This window comes from Chionomys nivalis, chromosome 9, assembly GCF_950005125.1.
Source record: "Chionomys nivalis chromosome 9, mChiNiv1.1, whole genome shotgun sequence".
In the NCBI taxonomy this organism is placed as follows: Eukaryota; Metazoa; Chordata; class Mammalia; order Rodentia; family Cricetidae; genus Chionomys; species Chionomys nivalis.
In genome coordinates this window covers 62148693-62176472 of record NC_080094.1, presented here as the reverse complement: position 1 = coordinate 62176472, position 27780 = coordinate 62148693, and the positions used below count along the sequence as shown (strand labels likewise).

At 40.3% G+C, this 27780-nt stretch overlaps 1 protein-coding gene across 4 annotated transcripts in view; it reads left to right on the top strand.

Moving 5' to 3' along the window:
- The window catches only part of Slc12a6 (solute carrier family 12 member 6), a 97498-nt gene that overhangs the window by 46159 nt on the left and 23559 nt on the right, over positions 1–27780 (top strand). For 2 of the 4 annotated variants that reach the window (XM_057781592.1, XM_057781594.1), the window contains 8 exons: positions 8160–8204; positions 19534–19628; positions 20485–20616; positions 21680–21826; positions 22942–22996; positions 23452–23582; positions 24647–24888; positions 27121–27335. In XM_057781592.1, the coding sequence (XP_057637575.1) occupies positions 8160–8204; positions 19534–19628; positions 20485–20616; positions 21680–21826; positions 22942–22996; positions 23452–23582; positions 24647–24888; positions 27121–27335 (1062 nt within the window). The remainder of the gene's footprint in view (positions 1–8159; positions 8205–19533; positions 19629–20484; positions 20617–21679; positions 21827–22941; positions 22997–23451; positions 23583–24646; positions 24889–27120; positions 27336–27780) is intronic. The other 2 variants (XM_057781593.1, XM_057781595.1) reach the window with 1 other exon arrangement.

Below are 27780 nucleotides of genomic sequence, written 5' to 3'. Positions count from 1 at the left end.
TACCTCCTGGCACTATGAGAACTAGCCAGAGGGATGAAGTTTCTACAAGCTTGATTTTGATTTCCCCATGTTCTATGACTCAAATATGCAATATATTAAGCAATACTGTCTGCCTCATCAAGTTCTGGAGGGTAACCAGAAACAGAGTAAATAGCCTGTGCTATTGGGGGAATCTATGGCATTCCATTAGTCAGAAACTCCAAAGGAAGAAACTCATTCCTGAGACTGGGCTTTTATTTGTTAGTGGCATTGTTGTCCAGTTACAGGGTATCTCTATTGTTAACTCATTTTATATATGTGTCTAGATATATTTTAGAAAGTTTCTACCATAGTAGGTTTCATATGTCTTTTTTGAAAGGTCTTTAGTGTTATGTACCCCTTCACCACTCCTCTTCTAACCTCCTCTCTCCTGTCCTCTACTTCCTCCACTTCCTGTTCCACAATTCCCTTTTGCCCCCTGTGCCAGGTCTTACCTTAATGGTTACATCCTCAGAAAGGCTTGCCCAGTTAACTCAGCATAGCCTCTCTAGTTACCCTTCTTTACATAACACTTACACCCTAAAATTACAAGCTTTCTTTTTCAGTGCTGAGGATTGAACTAAAAGTATCTAAATTATTGATTTTCTTTTATTTATCTCCACATATGTGCATGAGGACAGGAACTTTTTTATTTTTTGGAAGGTAGGCCTTTTGCACCATTTAGGCAAGTGGCAAATTTGAAAGAGAATTTCTTACAGGAAATGAACTCTAGTGACATAAATGATAAGAAAACAAAAATAACCTTGTTGTTGATAGAGCAAGGCTTTACTTGTCAGGGTAGGTTGTTTTGTTTTTTCTCAAAAAGCCCTACCTTAGCTCAGAGAGGAAAGGAAGGTTCAGAAGAAGAGTGAGCAGAGGTCACTGGTGTGTTTTACAGAAAGAAGTTGTCCCCAAGGCATAAAGTACAAATCAAAGCATCAGGTTCTGATGTAGATGCTTAAACAAATTGTACAGAAGCTCTAGCAAAGATGACCGCTGAAAGTGGCTACACGGCACAGACAGCACAGCCCTGCACAGGAAGAAGATGCCAACTGAGGCTCCTGTAGGACATCAGAGGATGGCTGGCCCTTCTGGGGCTGATATACCCAATGACTAAGTTAAAACCAGTGGTCATTTGCCACTCCAAACATCTTCTGGCCCTTAAAAATTATACTAGGTGTATCCTGCTTGTACTCTGAAAATGAAACTAAAACCAGAATGGTATTGCAGTGTATTTGTTTCAGCTTAGTTTACTGAATATTTTCAGCCCACTGTTGAGACCTAATCCTAAGGGGACAAAGACAGTTTCCTTTCAAGCTAACAGTTATGTTACTGATCACCTAAGAACTCTGATGGAGATGGTCAAGATTAAAATAGGTTTCATGCCTGCTTAACACAATATCCATTTTGCAGCTTATAGATCAAAAAATAACTCTTGACTTTCAAGTCTTATTAAGAAATACATTTCTTACCATGGTAATGATTGTGCAGAGTGATGTTTCTGAGACTTCTGAGCAAGGTAAATAGAAAGCCTTTTCAGAATATTTATGGCCCATGGGGGATCAATCTATCTATCATCACTAACAGGAGAGTTGAGAGTAGTTGGTTCCTGACCTCATGTTTGAGGTTTGAAACCTAAGTGAGGAAGTAGCCAGTTATGGAAACAGCAAGAAAGTAAGGATTAGAAGTAGAGTCAGAAAACATGTCTGTTTGATAAAACTTTAATGAATAATGGATTGCTTTCTTACGGGCAAGCAAGAATGGTTTCTTGAAATAATACCCACTCATAATTTGAACACTGTTCAAATGATGACAGATAAATATACCACAAATGTAGTAGAGCAGTGGTAAGACATCTGTGTTATTGTAGCATTGATCACAGTGGCCAAGCTCTAAGTCAGCCTACATACCTGTCAGCAAATGAGGATAGGGAAAATGTGGTATATATGACACACAATGGACTTTTATTCAGCCACAGTGAAGAACTAGATTATACCATTTGCAGAAAATGGGTATAACTGGAGATCATCTTGTTAAGCAGAATAAGCCAGATTTAGACAAATAGTACAGTTTCCCTCCCGTATGTGGGACTGTAGCATGAATTCAGATTGGTCTTAACAAAAACCTGGAGTCAGATATTAGGGGGTGAAAGTTGAAAGATGAGAGAAGCACAGCAGTCATCCACTAGAGATCTCACCTCTATGAAATCCTCAGAGCGAAAAGGGCTGAGCTCCTGTCTCCTCCCCTCTTATATTCTCCCTGCCCAGCCAGATCACTTTCTTGCTGTGGGAGCTCCTTCTGTTCCTTCAGCCAATAGCCTTTAAGATTCCAGCCCACTTGGTATCTTATATTATAAATGCAGCTGTAAAGCCTGCACTCGCTCTCTTGCTTCCAGCTCTCACTGACAACAGTCTCTCAGTTCCTATGGAAAAACTGACTGTTTCTTCTTCCCCGAATTCTTGTTGCCCTGCCTCTACTTCCTTCCAGGTCACCCCACCTATACTTCCTGCCTGGCTGTTGACCAATCAGCGTTTATTTAAAATACAAGTGACAGGGTACAGACCATTGTCCCACAGCACCCCCCTTAAAAAAAAACAAGAACTCTGAATCAAATCTCCTTTGTTTAGCTTTTCTCCTGACCATTATCCATAACAACTTGTAACTAACATTCTAAACAAAGGCAAACATCCATAATCCATTTTTTTGGAATGTGGGCGTAGTTTTCCAGGCTACTTCCTGCTGATTGGTTGTGCTGATAATCTTATGAGGACCTAAAGAAAATTTAGAATTATGATCAAGTCCTGACTGGAGTATTCTGTGAGACTTGATCATCTCAGGCAGTAGTCTTGAATCTGTTCTGGATGTAGAGCTCAGACATCTGGGCCATTTGCTCCTATTGGAGATTCTTCAGGGGGTCTTCCTTGATCAAACCTGATTTTTCTTAGCCCAGAATGAATCCACAGCCTCTCAGTTCCTATGGAAACAAAAACAAAACCTCTTCTCCAAAGTAACATATTTTTGACTTAAATTTTAAAGTCAAAGCATTATATATATATATATGATTAATCCAGCAACATTTATAATCAAATGTCTTTTAACAGCTTTTGCTCCTTCCTCAGCCATCAAACGATTTAACAACAACACAATAACATACAGTATCCAGACTCTCTGTGTATTTTTCATCTTTATGCGGCTTATTTTTATTTTTAATTTTTGGCTTTTTGAGACAGGCTCTCACTATATCTATTTGGCTGCCCTGGAATTCACTCTGTAAATTAAGTTGTCCTTGATCTCATAGAGATACACCTGCCTCTGTCTCCCAAGTGTTGGGATTAAAGGTGTGTACCACCACACCCTACTCCTTCCTTCCTTCCTTCCTTCCTTCCTCCCTCCCTCCCTCCCTCCCTCCCTTCCTTCTTTTAAGGACTTTATCCTTTTTCTTTTCTACATATATTTTTAAACATGCTGTAAACTGTTTAGAGGCTTTTTTGTCTGAAACTATCTTTACTATATCTTTCTTTCTGACCACACGAGACTTTAATTTGTTAAGCCATATGACTAGGATTAAAGCCATGGCTTTGACGGCTGGATCCAGCCCATTCCTTAGCTTTTTTCTGAGAGTCTAGCCTCATGGCAGAGGTACTGGCTGGAGCCATGTTTATTGCCATGACTCTATGGCGTTTCAAATTCCCTGCCACCACCAAAAAGCATGTAGTCAGCTTTTCATCAACACATTTAAGTGTTTCATGGCAGGACCTCTTAAAAGAGCTGCAAGGTTTTGCAGCTAAAGCTGAGTCCAGAAGCCTCTCTTAAATGAGGGCTCTTGCCTCTAGCAAGCAGAGCCTACCCAAGAAAGTGCTGCTATCAAGAAGCTGTGCTTAACTCTATTATTTTATGTCTAGTATTTCTTTCCAAGCTCTCTTAGGCTTTATGTGGATGCAGTTGTCCACGACAGTGGTCTTTACCCTGTCATTTATATTTTAAATAAACGCTGATTGGCCAGTAGCCAGGCAGGAAGTATAGATGGGGCAACCAGGCAGGAAGTAGAGGCGGGGCAATGAGAATTTGGGGAAGAAAAAACAAGTCAGTCTGCAGTTGTCAATGAGAGCTGGAAGCAAGAGAGCGAGTGCACACTTTACAGCTGCGTTTATAATATAAGAGACCATGTCCAAGTGGGCTGGTATTTTAAAGGCTATTGGCTGAAGGAATGGAAGAAGCTCCCACAACACTTCTTATCTCCACCTTCGTAGTGCTGGGATTAAAGGTGTGAGCTTTGTTTCTCATTTAAACTGGTTAAATTTCATATAGCCCAGTGTGGCCTTGAATTCCTGATCTTCCTGCTTCCACCTCCCAAGTGCTGGGATTAAAGATGTGTGCCACCACTGCCTGGCCTCTATGGTTAATTAGTGGGTAGCTCCACCCTCTGATCTTTAGGCAAACTTTATTTGCTAGAATACAAACAAAATATCACTGCATGGGATCTAGATTTTTTTTTAAGACATGAAGTAGAAAGTGGATTACTGGAGCCAGTAATTAAAGAGCCAATGGGGGGGGGGCAGGGGTGAAGGAAGAATATTGATCATGGGAGAATGTGATCAAATAAATACCACACATGTGAGAAAACATATTTTTTATAATTAATAAACACTACTGAAAAGATTGAAAAATAAGGCACTGACGGTGTTTGAGAGAATTAACTCCAATTTGGAAAGTTCTACAAATTAAATGCTATCAAGTAATCACCAACTGTGGTAGCATGCTCATATTAGCAGCACTTTGGAGTCTGAGAATGAGGAAGTATTCTGAGTTTGAGACCTCTGTTGGCTACCAAGTGAGACTTTGTTTCCCCAAACAAAACAACAGCCGTGCTGTCAAAAAGTGTCACATGCTCCTGAGACTTTTTGTGAAGGATCAATCATCACAGATTCCTTGTGTCTTGCTGTTGACAGCTGCCATCACCCTCCACGCTGCCTGTGGCACCCTGATAAATGGCAGCCATCAACACTAGGCAAGACCTTCCACCAGGGAGAGATTGTAGCTCCTGATGATCATTAGCGTTCTTTAGCAATAGGGTATTCTGTAATTCAAGTGTGTATATAGTTTAAGGAAGAATATAATGCATCTGCACATTTCATAGAAACTACAGTGTGTTATAAACACAGGTTTTGTTGTGGGAGCTGCGGGCTGGCGTTCCTGCCACCCAGCTCCCGGCCACCTGGCTAGCTCATGTCCCAAAATAACGACACAAAAACTGTATTCTTTTAAACACTGTCTGGCCCATTTCTATTAATGTGTGTAGCACCTTGAGGTGCTCTTACCGGGAAGATTCTAGCCTACGTCCATCCTGAGTCGGAGCTTCATCGCGTCTGCCCTGGGGAGCAGAGCTATGGCATCTTAGCTCACTTCCCTTCTTCCCAGCATTCTGTTCTGTTTACTCCACACACCTATGTTCTAACCTACCAGGGCCAAGCAGTTTCTTTGTTAATTAACCAATGACCTTCCTCCATCAAGGTTTCGTAGATACTAGGAAACCAAAAATAAAAATTATGACTTACTTTATTGCTGTGGTCTAGAACCAGCCATGATCTTTCTGTTCTCAGCTTATAACTGGTAGTAAAGAAATTCTTGACAGAAAATTAGAAAATAATTATTGCATGGTAATAATAAAGTAGTAAGGCTCCTCAGAAGGAAAAAACAACTGTAGAAATGAGCGCTGCCATGGACATTTTTCTCTCTGCTGTTAACGGTGCATGACAGATTAAATTCTCATCTTTAAAGATTTCTTTTTATATATTTTTATATAATATATTTTGATCACATTATTCTCTCTCCCAAGTCCTCCCAGATCCTCTGTACCTATTTATGTTTTTTTCTCCCTCTTCTCTATCCCTTCTTCTCTCTCAAAAAAAAAAAAAAAGAAAGAAAGAAAACCCCCAAAAGACAAAACATGAAAAACCAAAAACCACATGTGTATGCACAGAAACACAAGACAAAACGTGGAGTATGATTGGTGTTGCTGGGCTACTGCTGAGCATGAGGCCTGCCTGGGAGTTTGGTTGCTCTACCTACCCAGTGTCACTCCATTGGAGAACATTGATTTTTTCCTCTCCCAGCATGTGTCAGTTGTAGGTCCCACCTCCCCTTCTCATTGCTGGAATTCTGTCTGGTGAAATTTTTACAGATCTTGTGCATGTTTTTTGGTTTTTCAAGACAGGGTTTCTCTGTGGTTTTGGAGCCTGTCCTGGAACTAGCTCTTGTAGACCAGGCTGGTCTCGAACTCACAGAGATCCGCCTGCCTCTGCCTCCCGAGTGCTGGGATTAAAGGCGTGCGCCACCACCGCCCGGCTTGTGCATGTTTTATTTAGATGAGAAGATCCATTTTTGAAACGCTAGAGATTGACTTGCTGATGGGTTGGCCCATTTGTCATTGAACTGGCAAGCCTGAAATTTCTCTTTTCCAAAATCAAATTAAGGAAGAAAATTCTCTGAAAATGTAGCTAAAATAAAAATGACCATTTAGCATTTAAAACTTTAATTGTGGAACTAAGGTGCCTACTTTGTCTTCCTTGATGACAGTGTATAGGGATATTGTAGTGTAGATGAGAGCCCAGACTTCCTTGGAGATGTTTTTATTATTGCTTACTGTAGTACTGGAGAGCAACCCTCTCTCTACCACTAGCTATGTTCCTACCCCTGGGATCTTTAAAGTGTTGTATTTAATTATATATGGCATGTTTATGAAGTTTGGAGAATATATTATTTGAATTTTGTGTAACAATATTAATAATGTGATATTTTTAAAATGTGATTCTTATGGCCAAAAAAAACACTGCTACTTCTATAGAGCTGATTGCTGACACAATAATTGGAGAAAATAAAATCTTCGCTTAGAAATTAGTAAAATTAAAGATGTAATTTTTTTCTAATTGTTCACAGAACCATGGTCTAATTTTATTTTTATTCTTCAGATCCTTGCAAGAAACCAGATGCAATTCTCAGCATCTCAGGAGACTTAGCCTATGAGGAAAGTGGAGCTTAGGGCTGTTTCCATATTTAGCTCTTAATGCTTTTCAAGCCCTTAAAATAAGCAAGTGGTTGATGGTTAAGTAGTGACTGTCAATCTCTCTTGCATTAGGAATCTGGCTTGTTGTCACCACCTTCAGATTATCAATGAAACAGGCTTTTATCAAAGCTAGCTTAGTCACTTCATCTTCAGTTCACAGTGGAGTATTCTGTTAGTAATGAGCGCTGTGGTTATGCCTTGCCTTTGAGTTGTGGCAGAGAATGTGACTGTGTCACAGGTCCTAACAGGTTACACCTCTGTTTTATGAACTGCCATTGCCTGATCAGATGTGCGTGATGATTTTTAGTTACTTTTTATCGTTTAATACATTTGCAACACAATGTTTACCTTTTTAGTAAGTTTTGAGTGTGTATTTTCCGGCAGTTGTTACCTACAGTGCTTCCCTGCCCTTACTCCTAACTTTCCAAATTCCACATCACCACAAAACAGCAGCACCTCTGACCATTTCGCAATAATACTCATTCTTCATTCAGCCATTCCCATTGGCCACTTATTTCTTTGTCTCTATAAATTTACTTGTGACCAATATGTCATATAAATGTAATCATATAACACATATATATCTTTTGTGTCTGCCTTTCCCCCATTAGCATAGTGTTTTAAAGTTTCATCTGTGTTTTAACAGAGCATGGATCAGAATCCCATTCTTTTCATAGCCACATAATACTCCATCCCATATGGGTACCACATTTCAGGTACTCATTCATCTGCTGAAGGACAACTTGGACTGTTTTTGCCTTTGACTCTTGTGAATAATGCCACTGGACACTTGATAATATATGTCTCTGAATCCTCATTTTCAGGTGTTTTGGGGATACATGTGAGATTGTTTCATGTAGTAATTCAGTGTTTAATGTATTGAAGAATGTGATAATTATTTTACAGTAGTTCATTCTGGTTGAGTTTTTTCTTTCTTTTTTTTAACCCTTTATTGTTTTGGGTTTTTTTTTTAAGTTTTTGCTTAATACCTTGTTTGACTTTTGTTGTTTGAGTTTTAAATAGTTGTTTATTTTGGTCATTCATTTTTTTCTATCCTTTTCAATTGTTTGTTTTTCAGACCCGAGTCAGAACTCCATCACAGGGGAGCACAGCCAGCTGTTAGGTATAGTATTGCTCTGGGAAGTGACTCTCTTAAGTCTCCCGAGCCTGTTTTACTAACGGACTTACTTACTCCCTGATCTGTTGCTGCTTTGGATTCTTTCGCTTTCTTTTTCACTTCTCAAGTCTTTCTCTGTTTATTTCTAACTTGATAACCTATACGAAGCTGTCTTTGTAATTAGTTACTAAAACTCAGCTTCATTGCATCTTAAAAAGTGATTTTACATAGTCTGTAGTTAAAAGAATCTTAGAACTTCTTTTTCTAGGATTGTATTGAAAAGAGACGGTATCTTCCACACATGTGCTGTGGCAGGTTTACCTGAACATACATCATGTTCACACACAGTTATTACAAAGTTAGATTAAAATGGATCATCAAGTAAAGGAGCTTGCTATGCAAGCCTGGTGACCTGAGTTTGGTCCCCAGGATCCATGTACAGGGGAAGGAGAAGGAGAGCACTAACTCCACCAAGTGTCTCTGACCTCCACTCTTACAATGTGGCACATGAACACACACACACCCTTTATGAACATGCAAAATAATAAATAAGATTATATAATATCTTGAACCTTACAGATAGACTTCTCTATTATTGTTTGTGTTGAACCACATTTTCATTGCTGGAAGCCATTCAGTTGTGAGCTGTTCACCAGGTAAAGCCCTTGCCTGACAGCCTGAGGCTGAGTCCTGGGACCCGCCTGGAAGAAGGAAAGCCCTTACTCCTTCACAGCATCTATGGCTGTGTGCCCCCACACACCATCACCACACATGCAAACAGATGAATAAAATCAATAAAAATGTAATTACCAAAAGCCTTCATAGACAGTATGGACTTTGATAGCCTATAAGATGGGTATTCCAGTTTCTTACCTATGAAACAAGTTATAGAAGTGCATCAATTTTCTCTAGGTATTGTTTATTGTAGGAAAACTTGATAAGCTCTCAGAAAACTTGCAGATTTTCTAAACATACACTTGCAGCTTGGACTCCTTCCTACAAACACTACAGTGGGGAATCCAAGCAGCACAGATCAGCATAAAGAAAGGTAGTCCTTCAAGGTCTCGTCTCCCACCACCTTAACTCTGCCTCCCCAACTACTTATCTTTGACTTTTATAAATGTTCATACTACATCTGATTATTTTCTTCCTTTTTATGTCAGTAACATTGTATTATTCAGATGGCCTTTTGTCAGCTAACATTTTTTCTGGGTATCGCATATCAGTGAGTGAAGCTCTACCTCATTCCCATTTAGAATGCAGTGGGATTGTGTGGTTCACCGCAATTTTACTCTGCCAGTTCCCCCTCCTCATGGGCATTGAGGTTATTTCTAAAACACTGTTAAAGAAATTATGTAGAATGGCATAGAGAGATGGCTCAGCAGTTAACAGCACTGACTGCTCTTCCAGAGGACGTGGGTTCAATTCCAGGCACTCTCATTGTAGCACATAGCCATCTATAACTGCTGTTCCAGGGAATCCGCGCCCTCTTCAGGCCGGTGTAAGCACTGTATGTAAGCATGGGGCACACGGACACCCATGTAAGCAAAACACCCATACACATACAATATTTTAAAAAAAGAAATTACTTTGCAATAAGCATCTTGTACTTGCATCTTTGCAGTCAGCACATTTGTAGGCAAGGTTTTCTCACACTGTTTGTACATTCTCAACAAGATAAATCACCATAAATGGTCCCACTGGTCTAGATATGGAGGAAGGCTTGGCTCTCAGTCACAAAACCTGACATTATTTTTAAAGTTATATTTATTTACTTACTTATTTTATAAGAGAAGTGATGTGCATGCCATTGCTTGTGTGTGGAGGTCAGAAGACAACTTTGAGGCGTCCGTTCTCTCCTGTCTCTGTGTGTCGTGGACATTGAATTCAGGTTGTCAGGCTTGGCAAGCAAATTCTTTCTTTTCTTGATGAGCCAGCTCTCCAGCCCAAATTGATTTTATGAGTCTGTATTTTTCATATTTACTGATAGGTAGAATGCCATTTCTGGTTTGTATTCTTTATGGGTGAGAATCAGAAGTTATTGTATACTAAGAGCTATGTTGCACGGTGGGTGTGCATGTCTGGGTTTGCACACTGCTGAGCTTTTAGCTGTGAGAATATACAATAGCAGCTGTGGAAAATGTGTTATCAGGAAGTCCACAGCAGGGAAAGAACTTGATATGACTTGTTTGCTCACGGACAAGTTCCAGAGTATTGAAGAAACTGCACTTGTGTTCCCCCTCTCTAACATATTCATGTAATCCCAACATGTGGTAAACAGAGGCAAGGAGATGAAGTTTACAAGGCTAGCCTGGGCTACATGAGACCTTGTCTCAATTTATTTTCCTCCCCTAAATTGTGAAATTGCTAAGATAAGCTCAGAACTCTGAACAGGAACATATATGCAGTAGAGGTGCGGAGGCCTTCATAAGTAAAATGGACGGGTAAGAATTTGTACCATTCACAAGTCAAACTGTATTGAAGCAGAGAAAGACTGTATTTTGTAAAACAATTTTTACAGTTGCCCCACCTTTCAGGACTGGGGAAGTAATTTAGTGATACAGTATTAAGTTGGCAAGCACCATACCCTGGGCTCAACCCCAGCACCTCAAAAAACAAACTCCCAATGCCTCCAACACACCCCCGGTGTTTCTAAGAGGCACCTGTGGGGAACACTGGCTCAATTGTCTTGCTTGCTGAATTAAGTTTATAATAACATCTTTCAGACCGTTCCTGCCAAATTGGATTTAAAACAGCATCTTCCAGACCTGCTGACTGCTGCTGCCAACAGGCTTCAGTGATTTTAATGTATTTACTGTTCCCACTGACTCATCAGCTCTCTTGCAAAACTCAGGGTCAGGCTGAGGTGATGTATGGGAGGTGAAACTGCTCTCGTGAGAATGAATCAAAGTCTGGACTTTTCCCTAGTGTGCATGTGTGTGACTTTCACGTTCAAACGTTTTTGAAAGTAAGAAGGCAAACAACAGTGAGGCATGGCAGGTTTACAAATTTTATCAAACATGCAAGGATTAAAAAAAAATTCCAGTCTTGTACAATCTCATAGGATAGAAAACCAAATAAACACTGTTAAGTCAGTCTGAGTCATTCTTAGCCTTGATACCAAATATTCACAGTAGCAATATGAAAAAAGCATTGTTCAGCCCAAAGTATCTGTAATCTGAATTATGAAGTATTTTCATTTTAAATTAAATATAATATTCTTAACACTTTTTTGAGAATATCATGTGTTAATGCAAAATATTTTTTTATATTCACCCTGTTACTCTCCTGGCCTCCTCCAGGTCCATCTGCATCCTCCAAAGTTCCTGTCTTTTTTTTTTTTCTTACAACCCACTGAGTCCCATTTGTGCTGCCCATATTCTCATGGATGCTGAGCCATTCAGTGAGGTGTGACTGACCTACCAGGGTCCACACCCTTCAGAGGGATTCTTCCCTCTCCCAGAAGCATTATCTGACAGTAGCTATTCAGCAAGGGGTTGGGGCTTGTGAGCTCCTCCCTCTTCCTCGTTGGAATGTTGGCCAGATTGATCTTCTGCAGGTCTTCTTGCATGTAGCATGTTTAAAGATTATCTCCATGGGCTCCATGTTAGAATGTTTACCTACCATGCGTAAGGCCTTGGGTTCATCCCCCAAAGCCTCAAAAATAAAGAAATACTATTATGGTAGCTAAAAATACATGACAGGCTTCGTATCAAAAATAAATATACATCCATGACCTGGTGGTTCGTACCTGTCATCCCAATACTTAGGAAGATGAGGCATGCAGGACATGAGCTTGAGGCTAGCCTGACCCCTACCTCAAAAATAAATAAATACAAAATTATGTACTTACTGTATTAGTATTAAAGACATATATAATCATTTTAATATAGGTAGATGAAGCATTTGATAGGAAACATAACCGATACTAACATATTAAAAACTTATTGTTCATAACTGGAATGTTCTTGTTAGCGTACTCATTAATTGCTCAACAAAGGGGGATAATAGATTAATAATAACTAATAATTAATAATCTGTTTTATATTTAACATACCACTGGAGAGCCAAGTAGTAGATTAAAAAGAATGTCTCAGGCGTGGAAGTTATTGGACTAAGAAAGACTAAGAGAATGAAAATATCATCACATTTTACCCCTCATAAGTTAGTGGATAGGCACTAATCATCAACAGTTGTTAATATCTCAGAGAGGAAGGTAACCAGAGGCCGTAAGTGTCACAGTGCCATCCTGCAGCAGCCTTTTCTCGCCCCTAAAAGTAACAAATGTGATGTGATAAGTGTATTCTGCTGTCAACCGGTTCATAAGAATTACAGTAAACAGAATGTCACACGGCAGCACATCCACGTCATCATCAAAATCCAATCCCTCAGAACGTCTAGGGCATACGACATAATTCTTGAAGAGAAGAAACCGTAGCTGATGAAATACAGCGGTCAGTCATAACATTCTCCTGTCTGACTGATGAGTCAAGCAGTATAGACGAGAAGCGGAGCTGAAGGCTGCAGTGGGTGGCTCAGTGTGAGCTCTTGTGCCTCCCTTCCAGGAAAAAGTAGAAAGACCTATCTTCAGCCTTCTCCTTCTCACTACTTACACCTATATCCACGTATTTCTCAGAACACTTAGCGTACTTCCACTTCCAACACACTTGTCAGAAAGTCTCACATTTCTCATTTCCCATTCACTTAAAAAAGTGATTTTTTTTTTACAGCATTGAGACAGTTCTTCCTATTTTTGTTTGCTTTGGTTTTTGAGATAGGGTTTTTTTGTGTATCTCTTGCTGTTCTGAAACTCACTCTGTAGAACAAGCTGGCCTCAAACTCAGAGATCTTCCTGCTTCTGCCTCCCTATGCTGGGATTAAAGGTGTGCACCACCACCACTTGGCATTTTTTTCCCCTGTTCTTGTTGATGTGGTTCAAACACAGATGTGTGCCAGAGGAAATGAAGTATTCTTAATGCTCCATCTCTGTCCAGATGGAGCCAGCAAAGACCATTTGGCAAGTGCAGGACGCTAAAGGACAATTTCTATAATATATCTTGGTTCTAAAATACAGTGTAAGTGGTAATTTTCAACACTGTAGATAGAATATAATCAAACAATAAAGATCTTTCAACATCAAGATCTTAGTTTATACACTTTTTCTGTTTACAGAGAAAAGGGAGAGATCATAGCTAACTGATGGTGTGCTCAAAGCCATGGTTCAGTCCCTAGCACGCACTGAAAGGAACAACAGAAGCAGGTTGTAAGGACATAGATGTGTCATGAAAAGCAGAAACAAATTTTTCAGAAGAGCCGGGCGGTGGTGGCGCACGCCTTTAATCCCAGCACTCGGGAGGCAGAGGCAGGCGGATCTCTGTGAGTTCGAGGCCAGTCTGGTCTACAAGAGCTAGTTCCAGGACAGGAACCAAAAGCTATGGAGAAACCCTGTCTTGAAAATCAAAAAAAAAAAAAAATTTCAGAAGAGTAGTTCCATCAGTTTTCTCTTTAATTGCGCCATGAAACAATGGCAGCTTTCTCATGGAATCCATGTTGTTTGGGTAGTAAAACGGGAGAAAAGGAATGTGGCAGCTGTGGTGCCGTGCTGGAATCCAGTCACTGCCAGGGCCAGGATTGCAGCCCCAGTGGCTGTCTTACAGAGTGGTCTTCTTTTGGTTTTGTATAATCCACTTTTAAAGATTTTTTAATAGTTTATATAAATGTGTGAATGTCTGCATGAGTTATGTATACCACATGTGTGTGCCTGATGCCCATGGAGGTCAGGAGAGGGCATTCAATCCCCTGGAACTAGACAATAGTGAGCTTTTGATGAGCGTACTGGGAACCCAAGTCAGCTCTTCCACGAGAGCATTAAGTGTTCTTAACACCAAGACAACTCTCCAGCCCAGATTCTGTATGCTCTTCAAGAGTCCTGGGATATGTGCTTGTTCTGAGTTCATGCCAAGAAAGACTTTTATTTGGAAAATTTAGAATTTCCACTGTCTCTGGCAGTCCTGTGTAACCCCGACTACAGAAAAGGTCATACTGTGACTGGTTGCCAGCCACCATATTCTTGCTGAGAAGTGATTGATGCCTTTTGGTAAAATTACTTCTAGTTTCATGTTTTTCTCTATAACCAAATCTGGCAAGAACTCTCCTCCCTCTGTGGAAAACCTCTGATTTTCATGATTGTCCCGATTCAGGAGAGATCAGGACAGTAGGTCTTGTAGGTATCATTGTCTTCCTATGATGCCAAGTCTCCATGGCAATTGTTCTATTTTCCAAAGCAGTTAAGTAGTCAAACAATAGAAGCTAGCACAGGACCAGCCAGAACCAGACTTGGCTGATAAGGTGATTCACCTGGGACTTAAGACTGGGGTATCCAAACAGAGCAGCATCAGAATTGGACGGGATGCTCCTAATGCTAGATTTAAAAAAAACAAAAACAAAAGGACTTATTTATTATTCTTTGATAGTTTCCTAGAATATTTTAAAGAATCTTTCATATTCCGTATGGGTTTTTGTTTGTTTTACCATTTAAAAAACTGGCACTGGTTAGCAAGGGCTCAGCGAATACACGTGCTTGCTGCCAAGCCTGATGACCAGAGTTCAATCCCAGGGCCTCACATGGTAGAAGGAGAGAACTGACTCCCACAAGTTGTCCTTTGAGCATCACATACAAGTCAGGTGGCACATGTGACCAAATGTACACCAACAAAAGTAAATTATTGTCATTTTAAAAATTACTTTATTGGACCAGAAGTGTAGTATGCACTTTTAATACCAGCACTCAGAAGGCAGAGGCAGGTGGATCTGTGAATTTGAGGCCAACTTTGTCTACATTATGAGTTCTAGGACAGCTAGAGCTACATAGTAAAACCCTGTCTCAGAAGGAAAAAAAAATTATTGTAATAAATACACAAAATCATCATGTAGCTATATTAGCATGTCCATAAAAATTCTTGACTGGTTCCAGGCCCTACACATCTCAAACTGTCGTGCTGTTAGAATAGTTTTTCCTGACTCCAGGGTTTCTTAGTGTTTACATTTTAATTATCAATCTCATTTTCATGCACCTACCACCACAAGAAATATATGTGTGCATGTCTTTTTCTTCCATCCTAAAATCTGTTCTTCTGCTTGTTTTGTCTTTGACATCTCATTTACCTCAAGTGTTTTGTTCTGGTCTGTTTTTTAATGTTTCAGTATTCTTGCTGAATTTTTCCTTGATATTTTGGACTTTTACCTCCAATTTACTGTTTGATTCACTTTTGTGACTGTCTTGTTGTCCATCTGTTTGTTTGAATCTTCTATACGATCACTTATTCTTTCAAAAAAGTAAGACTCTGAAAGTGGGCAGAGTTTTCCTGTGCTGGCAGCCATGGCCAAATAACCACTCAGGAACTGATTGTAAATGCTCTACCTATAGCTCAGGCTTGTTACTAGCTAACTCTTACACTTTAGCCCATGTTTCTTATCTACCATCCATCACATAGCTCATGGCTTGCTTCCTTATTTTCTACAAATCCTGTTTCCTCTGTGTCTGCTGGCATATCCCTGACTCTGCCCTTTTTCATCCCAGCATCCTTAGTTTGGTTGCCCGCCTATACTTCCTGCCTGGCTGTTGGCCAGGAAGCATGTTATTAAACCAATTTGAGTGACATATCTTTACAGTGTACAAAAGGATTATTTCACAGCACTCTGAATTCTGAGACATTCATCTTTCTCTATGGTTTCAATTCCTTCCTAAGGGAGTGGTTGGTTGGAGTGGGTCATGGAAGGTGGCTGTGTTGTATACATTGTGTTTCTTTGTTGTATTTTGTGCATCTTAGAGTATGTTTGATATTCAGTTTTGACTTTCCTATCTTTGGAATATATTCTGTTTTGTTTTCTGTAATTCTCCCTAGAGGGTTATCTGCATGAAATTTAGCTATGTGGACTGGAGAAATTTAGTGTTGTTAAGTGTAGTCACTGAGGTAATCCTGTCATAGCTATGTGCCAGCAGGACCACATATATTTACATGAAGAAACAAGGCAGGCAGATGGGGTCAGAACCTCAGTCATTGCCTGGATCTTCTGGATCCACTGGGGACCAGAATAGCCAATGTCAGACCCACTAAAGTCTGGGTGCTATCTGTGGCCTGTGACTAAAATGGTAGGCTTTAAGTAACCTCTGGGGGACCAAAGTAGTATAGACCCCGGAGTCCTGCAGTGACCACGGAACCTTAGACTTGAAAACCCCACACCCACACTAATCTTAAAGACACTGAAGTCAAAGCCCCAGTTTCTTAGCAGACACTAAAGCTGAAGCTCAGGCCCCCACTGTCCTCTGAGACCACTGGGACTGAAGACTACTTCAGTGCACCCAGTGACCTAGTCCCGCAGTGGTTTCTGGTCCTGCAGAAGCCTGAGGTAAATAAATGCAATTTTTTAAAATTAGCATATATTTATATTTCCCTGTTTTTGAATTTTAAAAAATACTTTATGTGTATGAGAGTGCTTTGTCTACATATGTGCCTGTGCACCACGTGTGTGCTTGGTGCCCATGGGCCAGAAAAGGGTGTTAGACACCCTGGCACTGTAGTTACAGGTGGTTGTGAGCTGCTGTGTGTGTGCTAGAACTTAAACCCAGGTCCTCTGAAAGAACAACTGAGCCATCTCCAGCCCAACATTTCTATGTTCTAGAAATGTCTCTTCACAGCTGGGCTGTGGTGGCACACGTCTTTAATCCCAGCACTTGGGAAGCAAAGGCAGACAGATCTCTCAGATCAAGGCCAACCTAGTCTACAGAGACAGTTTCAGGACAGGCTCCAAAGCTATACAGAGAAACCCTGCCTCAAAAAACTGAAGAAAAAAGTCTCTTCACGTTTGTTTGAGGATTCTAACAAAAATCCTATCTTAGATTTCAGTCGTAGCTTGAATTTTAATCTGTATAAGTTCACTTGTTTAGTTTGTGATTTGCTGAAGAAATTAGGTTTTTCCACATTCTGACTTTGGTGGTTGTGTCTTTGTGTATGCTTACCATGTTCCTCATTTGTATTGTCTGCGATCCTGAGAGGCTTCATTAGAGAATACATAGGACGAACAGTGTCTTGCCTTCGTATTTGTTAGTCAACAGGCTCATAGTCATCTTCATTTGCCCACTCGAAGGTTATGCCTCAGTCCTTTATTGATGGCTTTCACAGCCCTTGATGAAGATTGCCTGGATGTGTTATTTTCACTAGGGTTTGCAAATTGGCAGGGATTTCCTATGTACTGTTCCATGTATCATAAATTAACTACAATGTGCTGTAAAAAAAAATAGTGTTTAGTTATATAATTATCCTCAAAACAGACAGCACAGTTGATTCTTCTATTATTTTTCAGAATTGTATTTTGTTTCCTTAAAACTTTGCATAATTGACTTTTTAAAAATATTATTTCGAGTTGGGCAGTGATGGCGCATGCCTTTAATACCAGCACTTGGGAGGCAGGGGCAGTTGGATCTCTGTGAGTTCAAGACCAGCCTGGTCTACAAGAACTAATTTCCAGGACAAACTCCAAAGCTATAGAGAAACCGTGTCTTGAAAAACAAACAAAAATATGTATTATTTCGAATATCTCGTGTGTTCTGTCTTCCCATCGTGACCATCAGGAAGTCCTTCAAGTCAGTCTCACACAATGTCCTTCCAGATGGCCGGCTCATTTCAGTAGTTTTCTGGCTTTTTGCCAGACTCATCTTCCATATTTAAAGTAATGTATGTTATTTTAATGTTATTTCCTTTTTATATTATTATGTTCTTCAGTAATGGAAACCTTAGTTTTAAATCGTATTTACAATTTTTTTTTCTCTTCTCTCCTGGGCAATCATGTAACTTAAGCACAATTTTAAAAGCCAAAGATTAGGAAGTATTCATATAACACAGACTATAATGTTATATTCATATAACACTATCTCAGAAACTCTGTTTCCTCTTTGTTTGTTTGCAACTAATTCATCAGATTCCAGTTAAGTACCTCTCTCAACATAAACATAATATGGAAGTGTTCATACAAAAATATATCGGATGCTTCCATGAAGATACACAGCTATAATCTAGTACCTTGGGGTTGAAGAGGGATATTTAAGAGTTTGAGACCAGTGTGGGCCTCATAGTGAAATTTTTTCAAAAACTACTACTGACCTCCAATTGCTTGGTGTACAGAAAACAAAAGACTGTAGAGTGCTTAGTTCCAGTTTGGACGATCATATATTATCTCAAGGCTCAGGGATCTTTTTGGAGGAGGGGGCAGAAAGATTGTAAGAGCCAAAGGTGGTGGATAAGTTAAAGGAAACAATGTTTTCCAGACAGAAGCATATATGAACTCAGTGATTGTGACAGTGTGCACAAGGCTTACACAAGCTCCAGTCAAGCAGAATCCATGCATAGTTGGGAATATGTAATCCCAGCGCCAGCTGAGGCGCTATTAGCATTTAGTGATTTCTGGGAAAGGGAGATTCAGGTCATCGTTTAATGATGATGACCTTGATAAATGTGATCACATACCAGAGCAGACCTCAACCCCCAAACTAGCTGAGCAGCACAAACTAGACATGATGGGGAAAGAAGGTCAAATTAAAACAGAAAGAAGCAGCGGCAGCAGTCTCCAGGTTCAGTTGGAAACAATGAGAGGTTTGAGGCGGAAGTGAGGGGATTGGGATCTTGAATATATTCAAAATACATTGTATGCAATTCTCAAGAATTTTGAAAAGTAATCATCATCATAGATTTAATCACCTGTTAAAATTAATGGCATCAGAAATGAGGTCAGCAAGATAGCTCAGCAGGCACTTGGTATGCAAGCCTGGCAACCTGAGTTTCATCCCTTGAACCCTGGTAAGGGTAGGAGGAGAGAACCACATGTACAAGTTGTCATCTGGCCTCTACATGTACACATGACACTGCCTACATAATGCACGTGCGTACACACACAATAAATTTTTAATGTCAGAAGGCCCATTATCAGCAACAATAGTTTGTAAAGTAGTCCATGTCTAGGGTAGTATAACACACCAAGAAAAAAAAATACTGTGTGTTTTGTTTATTTATTTATGGGTAAGTTTAAGGTTAGGCACCCAGTTGTCTCTAGAGATATCTGTACTAAGAAAGGGAATTCTTTATGTTGATTTCTTTGGTTTCCCTATTTGCTTTTGTTCCTGCTAGAAAAACACCACATTCTCCAAACAGTGCTAACTGAAGTCTACCAATCAGGCTGAACCTGAATCTGAACTGGTCTTTATTACCACAGAGGCAACATAGTTATAGGTGCTGGTGGCTCAGAACCCAATAAAAACCCAAATTTTGCCTTTCTTTTTTAGATGATGGACATAAGAAAGCTCGAAATGCTTATCTCAACAATTCCAACTATGAAGAAGGAGATGAGTATTTTGATAAAAATCTGGCACTCTTTGAGGTAATATTTTAATTATGTGTGTGTCTGTGGGGGAGTAGAAGAGGGCATCATATTTCCTTGGAGACGGAGTTACAGGTAGTTGTGAGCCTCCCAATATAGATGCTGGGAACTGAACTTTGGCCTCTGGTAAAGTAGCAAGTGCTCTTACCCACTGAGTATTCTCTTCAGCCCACAAAATGGAAATCTCATCACGCACACACAGGAAATATGAAACCATCACATTTGCAGAAAAATGTTTGAAAATGAAAATCATTATTTTAAGCAAAGTAAGACAAATGCTGAATAGTGCATTTTTCTCGTGTGTGTGTGTGTGAAAGAGAGAGAGAGAGAGAGAGAGAGAGAGAGAGAGAGAGAGAGAGAGAGAGAGAGAGAGAGAACGGAAGGCAAACAGAATGGAGGAGAGATGCTATGGGGGCAGAGAAGTGGAGACAGAGGGTAATAGAATGCCTGTAACGTGAAAGCAGAGGAGATTAAAGAGGGCAGGAGGATCTGGGCCGTAAGAGGGTGAGAAGGAATGTGGGGAGGCGGAGGGGTAGGGGAACACAGAACAAAAGAATAATTACATATGTGTATGAAAGAAACCTTAATGAAACCCAGTACTTTGTATCTTACCTTAACTTGCTGCCCTAGTTAAGTGTAGTCCTTTTGCATCTCAGGGCTGGGGATTAGCCCAGGACCTCTCGTGTACTCTGAGCTCCCTGTCATCTTTCACGTGTCAGGGACAGGGCTCACTGAAGAATTTTCTTCAAGTATTTACCTGTGAAAGAGGTTATCATTTATTTTGCTGTTTCCTGGAAGAAAGTTTATTTTGTTGCTGAATTCCAGTATCCTTCATAAATTATTTCTGACTTTATAGGAAGAAATGGACACCAGACCAAAGGTGTCATCTCTCCTCAACCGCATGGCCAACTATACTAACCTGACACAGGGAGCAAAGGAGCATGAAGAGGCGGAGAACATCACTGAAGGGAAGAAGAAGCCTACCAAGGTGAGGCCTCAGGATGCAGGACAGATAAAAACAGCCCCATATATGAGCGCTGAAGGCATGCCCAGGGCACCAGTCTGTATTAAGAAACTGTATCAAATGCTTGCTATACCCAGTACCATTCTGATCACTGGCACCATGGCCCATACAGAATGTACAGTACTATAGCTTCTCACGGGAAGCCAGTCCCTAAGCCACTGAAACTCTGTTAAAGCATATAGCATCTTTAGTGTCAACTAATGCTTGACCAAAAACTTAAGCAGGGTTAAAAGGAATGAGACTGACAAGAGCCTGCTGGAAGGGTTCGATACTCCTATAGATCAGACAGAGAAAGCCCTCTGACATGGTGGATTTGCACAGAAACTGTCCTAGTGAGGAAGTTAGCCGTGTCAGCAGAAGTGTTAGCACATCGGTGGGAAGGGATATCTCTACCCAGCCTCTGCTGCCATCTGCCTGGTACAAAGGGTTTTGTTTGTTTGTTTGGTTGGTTGGTTGATTGGTTGGTTTTGGTTTTGGTTTTTTGAGATGGTGTTTCACATATAACACAGGCTAACCTTGAACTCAGAGTCCTCCTGCCTTAGCCTCCCAGGTGCCGGGATCATAGGCATCCACCATGATAATGATTCCCAGTAGTTGTTAGACTTTTCTACTACTACTGTTTTTCTTACAGTAAAATTATGCTAATACACATAGTTCAGCTCTTCACAGAGGGGCCAGTGGCCCTCAAGTTTTTACTTTCCCCGACTGTTTCATTTACCAACTATTGTGAAAAATTTATACTTAATTCTCAAGAATTTCTACAAGTTGTTCTGTTTTTAAATAAGAATAAAATTTTAACAACCTTGAAAAATAGACATTTTTAGATTGGTGAGTGGTCCATTGCTTAGGAATAATAAAAACATGGGAACTTACCTAAATTACAATGTATACTGATAATGGAAGTATAGTGATGAACTTCACTGAGAGAGAGCTGTTGAAAATATTGCATAAACTTCTTGTCTGTGGTAAATCTAGGCATCTTTTCTGGCTAACTATGTTTCCTTTTGTCTTACATTTTTATTTCCAGAGCCCACAAATGGGTACTTTTATGGGTGTCTACCTCCCATGTCTACAAAATATTTTTGGAGTGATCCTCTTCCTGCGTCTTACCTGGGTAGTGGGCACAGCTGGAGTCCTTCAGGCCTTTGCGATTGTTCTTATCTGCTGCTGCTGTGTAAGTCCTCCTGCGCTGGCCCCTAGACCTCACCTGCAGCATTTCCTGTTGAGTTTATGCACTTGACCTCCTGGGGAGCAGGAACGGAAAATACATAAAGACTCACAAGCCCAACAGGAGAGAGAGACTTTGACCTTAAAATTAAAATGTAAAGGATTTTCATTCAGCGCCCGTTATCCGTTATTTCCTATGTAGTATATGATGTATATGGTGTCCTAGATTTTTGGAAATAAACAAAATACAAGTTTTCAAATAATTCAAAATCTGGGTAATTTGGACTTGAAAGCACCGATGTTGTAATGTATATGCTATTCTAAAATGTTCTGAAAAATAAAATTGGCAGTGCCTAGGAAGGGTGAGGGGAATCTATGTTCAGTTTGGTTCACTTTGAAGTCTCCTTTTGTATGCCTTCCCCAGAAATTCCTCAGTTGTTTCTAACTCTTCTCTCCTACACAGCCCATCTGGTTTTCCTTTCATTTAAACTGCTCATTTTTATATATCCCATCCCTGTCCATCAATCTAGTGTCCCCTTGTTTTAGTAACCATTATATCCTCCGTATGCATTATGCTCAGCTGAGTGCTAACCATGCAAGTTAAGCAAACCTAACCTATGTCATTAATAACTTAATGGCACTGCCTTGTCCACTTCCCGTTTCTCAAGCTTGAAACTTCAAGGCCATATTTGATTCCTTGGTTGCCATTCATCACGGCCAGTCTGTTCTCTCTCAGATACTTCATATGCATGCCCACTGTCTCACTGTAGATGTTACCTCTCACTTTTACGACAGCAGCCTACCGGCTAGTCTCTGTGCCTCCAGCTACTCCCTTTCAAAAACCTTTATCTGCTGTGTTACTAGATAATGTTTTAAATTTGTCCTGGTGGTCTCTTTCTTGCCACATATTGTTTTTGGCATTGTAGCCAGTCTGTAGTTAGAGTCTAGCCTACTCTCCAGTGCTGTCTCCCTAGCTAGTCCATTAAAATATGCTACGCAGTAACTCTTTGTAAAAGTAGACGGAGTTAAATATTTGTAAATGCTCTGAAGTCTTCACGTGGGAAAGTAGTACGGAAATGTTAGCTCTACCCAGTAGTTAAATTCTTTTTTCTCTCTCTACAGACATTGTTGACTGCCATCTCCATGAGTGCCATTGCCACTAATGGAGTGGTGCCAGGTCAGTAGCCCAAGCTTGAGTTTCAGGGATTATCCTTGATTAATCACTGTGCGTATGCCGTAAAGCTGGAGGCATAAACTCCAGAGACACTTACGTGTTTATTCTGTTGTTCATAGTGTTCTGTAAAAGTGTCAGCTTCTAGAAGCCAGGGACAAATACTGTTTGGCTTAACAATGCTATCTTTGAAATCTCATTATTTTTAGTCTACAGTACTTTAATGTCAGTCACATACTTAGCTTATAAAATACTTTTTATTATACTATCATATTCCTGTAGGAAATAATCTAATTTTTCCTAATAGTAATAAAATGTATTGTGCACATCATATTCCCATTAATAAATCTCCTTTGTTACATTCAGAGTTTCCCAAACATCTTTTAGGCATGTTTTTGAATTATTACTTATACTTGTCTACAATCCTCTTAGTGATACCCTCCTTTTATTTTGTCTTGTAGCTGGGGGCTCATACTTCATGATTTCCCGGGCCCTGGGCCCAGAGTTTGGCGGGGCTGTTGGCCTCTGCTTTTATCTGGGCACCACGTTTGCAGCAGCCATGTATATTCTTGGTGCCATTGAAATTTTTCTGGTAAGTAACGAATTAGTTGCGCCTACAATCTAGAGGCTCTGTGGGTTTGTTTTCTTAGATATTAAAGTTTCTGAGATCAGGTGTGGCAGCCAGTCAGATGTTGGCTGCTGTGACTGTGTCTTACCATGACTCTGAGGCAGAAAGGTTGAGGTGTCCTTCACCTGCCCGTCCTTTCAGAAACCTCTCTTCGATTGTTCCCAACTCTGTCCCCTCAACCAGGGAGCTCATACCAAGCTAGATTTGTGCCAATGTAGAAAAGTAAAATAAATCTCATTTGCTTATATTGTGCATGTATATGTTCTAGTGTGTTGAATACATGTGTCTAGAGGCCAGAGATCAACCTGGTTCCTCCCTTTTGCTGTTCCTCAAGAACCATCCAGTTTGTTTTATGGGGTGGGATCTTTCACTGGGACCAGCGGCTCACCACTTGGGGGTCCGCATGTCTTCACCTTCCCAATGCTAAGATCACAAGCACATGCCACCGTGCCTGGCTTTTTACGTAAGTCCTGAGGATCAAACTCAAGTACTAATTCTTCTGCTGCAAAGCACATCACTGACTGAGCTGTATCCCCAGCTTCTCTTTTGATAACTTTATCCCAATGAAAGAATTTTCATTTCTCTACTAATACTATAAATCTTCTCTAAAGCCTTTTAAATAGAATCATTTTTTCTTTTTCCCACTTTCAAATGTAGATATTCAAAATAGCAATGAGAAGACAAAATAATCCATGAAATAATATTTCTGTAGACATCTAGACCCAAATAAAAATTTGGTTAATTGGCAGCCCGGTATGTACATAACTTTAATTCCAGCACTTGGGAGACAGAGACAGGTGGATCTCTCTGTGTTCCAGGCCAAACAGGGCTACCTATTGAGACCCTGTTTAAAAACAGATGAATAAAAAGAAGGATTTAAAATATTAATGTTTTTAATTAATGTTTTTCATAATTTTTTATTTCAGCTTTCTTTTCCTTTATAAAAGTAATGTAAGCTATTATAGTCCCTCTACTTGATTGCTTCTAAATGACTGCATTTCTTTTCTGCTTGTTTTTTTTCCTAACAGGTATATATCGTCCCTCGAGCTGCCATCTTCCGCAGTGATGATGCACTCAAGGAATCAGCAGCCATGCTAAATAACATGCGTGTCTATGGCACAGCCTTCTTGGTCCTCATGGTCTTGGTGGTATTCATTGGCGTACGCTATGTGAATAAGTTTGCCTCACTTTTCCTGGCCTGTGTAATTGTGTCCATTTTGGCTATCTACGCTGGTGCCATCAAGTCTTCCTTTGCTCCACCACACTTCCCGTACGTGCCCATGTTTCCACCGAGTCATTGTTGGGTAGTCAGTGGCAGTATCTGGTGATGCTAGCATTTCCTCAGAATTTCATGGGGTGATTTCCCTAATGACCCAGTTTCCCAGCAGGAAGCTTCTTGACAAACTGTCCTGTTGACCCCTTCCTCGCTTCTGAAGTGTAGACCTAGCGGCTGTAACCATTGTTAGGTTTATCTATCGTGGTGCCCGCCTTTACCCCATAACGACTGTGTTTATGTGACTGTCTCTGAAGGACTTTGCAGTCATAGTCATTACCAGCAACCTTTATGGGGCATTTAAATGTTCAGTTGCCTTTTAAAATAAAAACCAGTCCAAAAGAATTCTACAGTAGCAGTCTGGAGAGAGGACTCTGTAGCTAAGATCCCTGGAGGATCTTCCACAGGATATGGGTTCAATTTGTAGCACCCACATGGTGGCTCACTGTCTGTAACTATAGTTCCAGGGGATCTGGCCTGGTGTACACGCTTCAGACTGGGCACTCAGTTATTTGTAATCTTGTTATAGAAGTTGTTTTGAAGTCATATGGATCAGCTGGGAATCAAATTTATTGGTACTACGTTGATTTAAACAGGTTTCAGAAAAAACAATTTTTTTTTCCATGATGAAAAAACCCACAAATCCAGTGCAGATGAAAGTGGTGGGGCAAGAACAGGAACTTTGTGATTTCCTTACTGGTATTTGGCATTTCTTCTATGTGATATATTCATCATACACTTTGATTTTGCTTACTTAAGGGCCATAAAACAATTAAAGATCCTTTTCAAAGTTATAAAAGTTTTAGATGCAACATTTTAGCTGTATCTCAACTTGGGAAATTCCATTTTGTTTCAGGTTCCCCTTTGGGGCTTCTCCACTTCTGTTTGGTTGGGGGGGGGGAGCACAGTGCATGTTATTTTGCTTTTTTAAAATTCCAGCATAATATGTTTTAAAAAACAAAACTGCAGAGGATCCACGAAACAGAACTTGAGATTGTCAAGAGTTGTTGAAGCCAAGTAATAGAATGCGGTTCATTATGCATGTATGAACAACTCTGCAGATTCCGAACCTTGTTTTCTTCTCTCAGGAGTATTTTACTATGGGTCTGTTACTCCATCCTGTTTATATCTCTGTGTAAAAGAAAAAATGAATCTACAGTTAATATTTGTATTATTCTTAAATTTCCCCTTTACTACTGTGTCTAGGCTTAAGGTCAAAAAACAGTTTTCTCTTGGGCCACAGAGGGACATACTTTTTAAATCTAGTCAAGCTGTCCTACAACAGTAGGCAGAAGGTTCAGCAGAACAGGCAGTTCCAAAGGCTCTTAGGAATGTAAAGCCCCTTCTCCTTTCATTTCAGACCTTTTTTCTTTCCCTCCTTCTTACCACCACCCCCCCACCCCACCCCCGCCTCGAAAGAAAGCAAACAAATGAAAATGTGATCATTGGAACTTAAAAAAAAAAGCAGCAGAAGGACTCTGTGGTTTTGCTGTTGCTGCTGGCTGGGGGGTGGGAGGGGTTTCACTTGTGTGCCTGTGTGGAAACCAGACAGTATCAGATATCCTCCTTTATTGCTGTCTGTCTTACTCCCTGAGACTCCCTAGCTAAACTTGAAGCTCACCATTGTTGGCATTGTTTAGCTAGGTTGGCAGGTCAGGGAGCTCAGACTTTCTGTCTGTCCTCCTGACTGCCCCTATCCTGAGGGCTGAAATCACAGGCCCTGTGTAAGCACACCAGGCCGCTTGCCTGTGTGCTAGAGATCTGAACGCAGGACCGCATGCTTCCATAGCAAACACTGGACATCCCTGAGCCGTCACCTTAGCCCCTCCAGGATTCTTTCTGGCCTAAAAATGGATGAATAGCCAAATATGTTTAGTTCATAATTCAGTATAGTTTCTTTGTACAGTCCCTGTGCTTGAATATCACCTACATCTGCCATTTGTATATGACCTTGATGTTGGGCAGAATATTGAATGTCTGTAAACCTCAGTGCCTCCGGCCACAGAAGATAAATGTTAAAATATTGTGAGATCCGTGAGGATTATACTGGCAGAAAATGCAAGTCACAGTGATCATTATTCCTTGTCCTTTCCTACCCATGGCAGTAGAATCTCTCAAAAATGAGATATTTTTTCCCTTTATTAACCTGCTTTTCCTCTTTAAAACTTTGTTTTTTCTGTTCTTTTTCCCCCTTCTTGATCTTTCTCTTCCCTGTTTGTTTTGCTTTAGGGTCTGCATGCTGGGCAACCGCACCCTTTCATCAAGACACCTTGACGTTTGCTCTAAGACCAAGGACATTAACAACATGACAGTGCCATCAAAGCTATGGGGATTCTTCTGTAACTCAAGTCAGTTTTTTAATGCCACCTGTGATGAGTACTTTGTTCACAATAATGTCACCTCAATCCAAGGCATTCCTGGGCTGGCTAGTGGTATCATTACTGGTAAGTTAGAGTTTAATTAGACTCATTTTGTTTTTTGTTGTTCCTTCTTTAAGGACAGTGAGGAAATAGGTTTTCCCATCTTAGGTTCTTTTTTGCCCCTCATTTTTTTTTATTATATTAATTATGTATAACAACAAGTTTATTATTTTATACATGTATATTATGTATTTTGATCATACTGACACATACCCCCCTTCTCTCATTTATTTAGGATTGCTCATAGGTTCATGGGTGACGTGTTGTTTATAGCATCACGGGCCCCTTACAGTGGCTACAGGACTGAAGAAAATGTCTCTCCCACCCATGTCAACCATTAGCTGGGTATAAAGCCTCAGGAATGGGTGGGGTCACATGAGTGCCCCCCTTCCTCATGTGGCAGGATATTGATAGAGCCGACCTTGTGAAGATTTTGTGCAGGTGATCAGAGCAGCTATGAGTTCAAGCG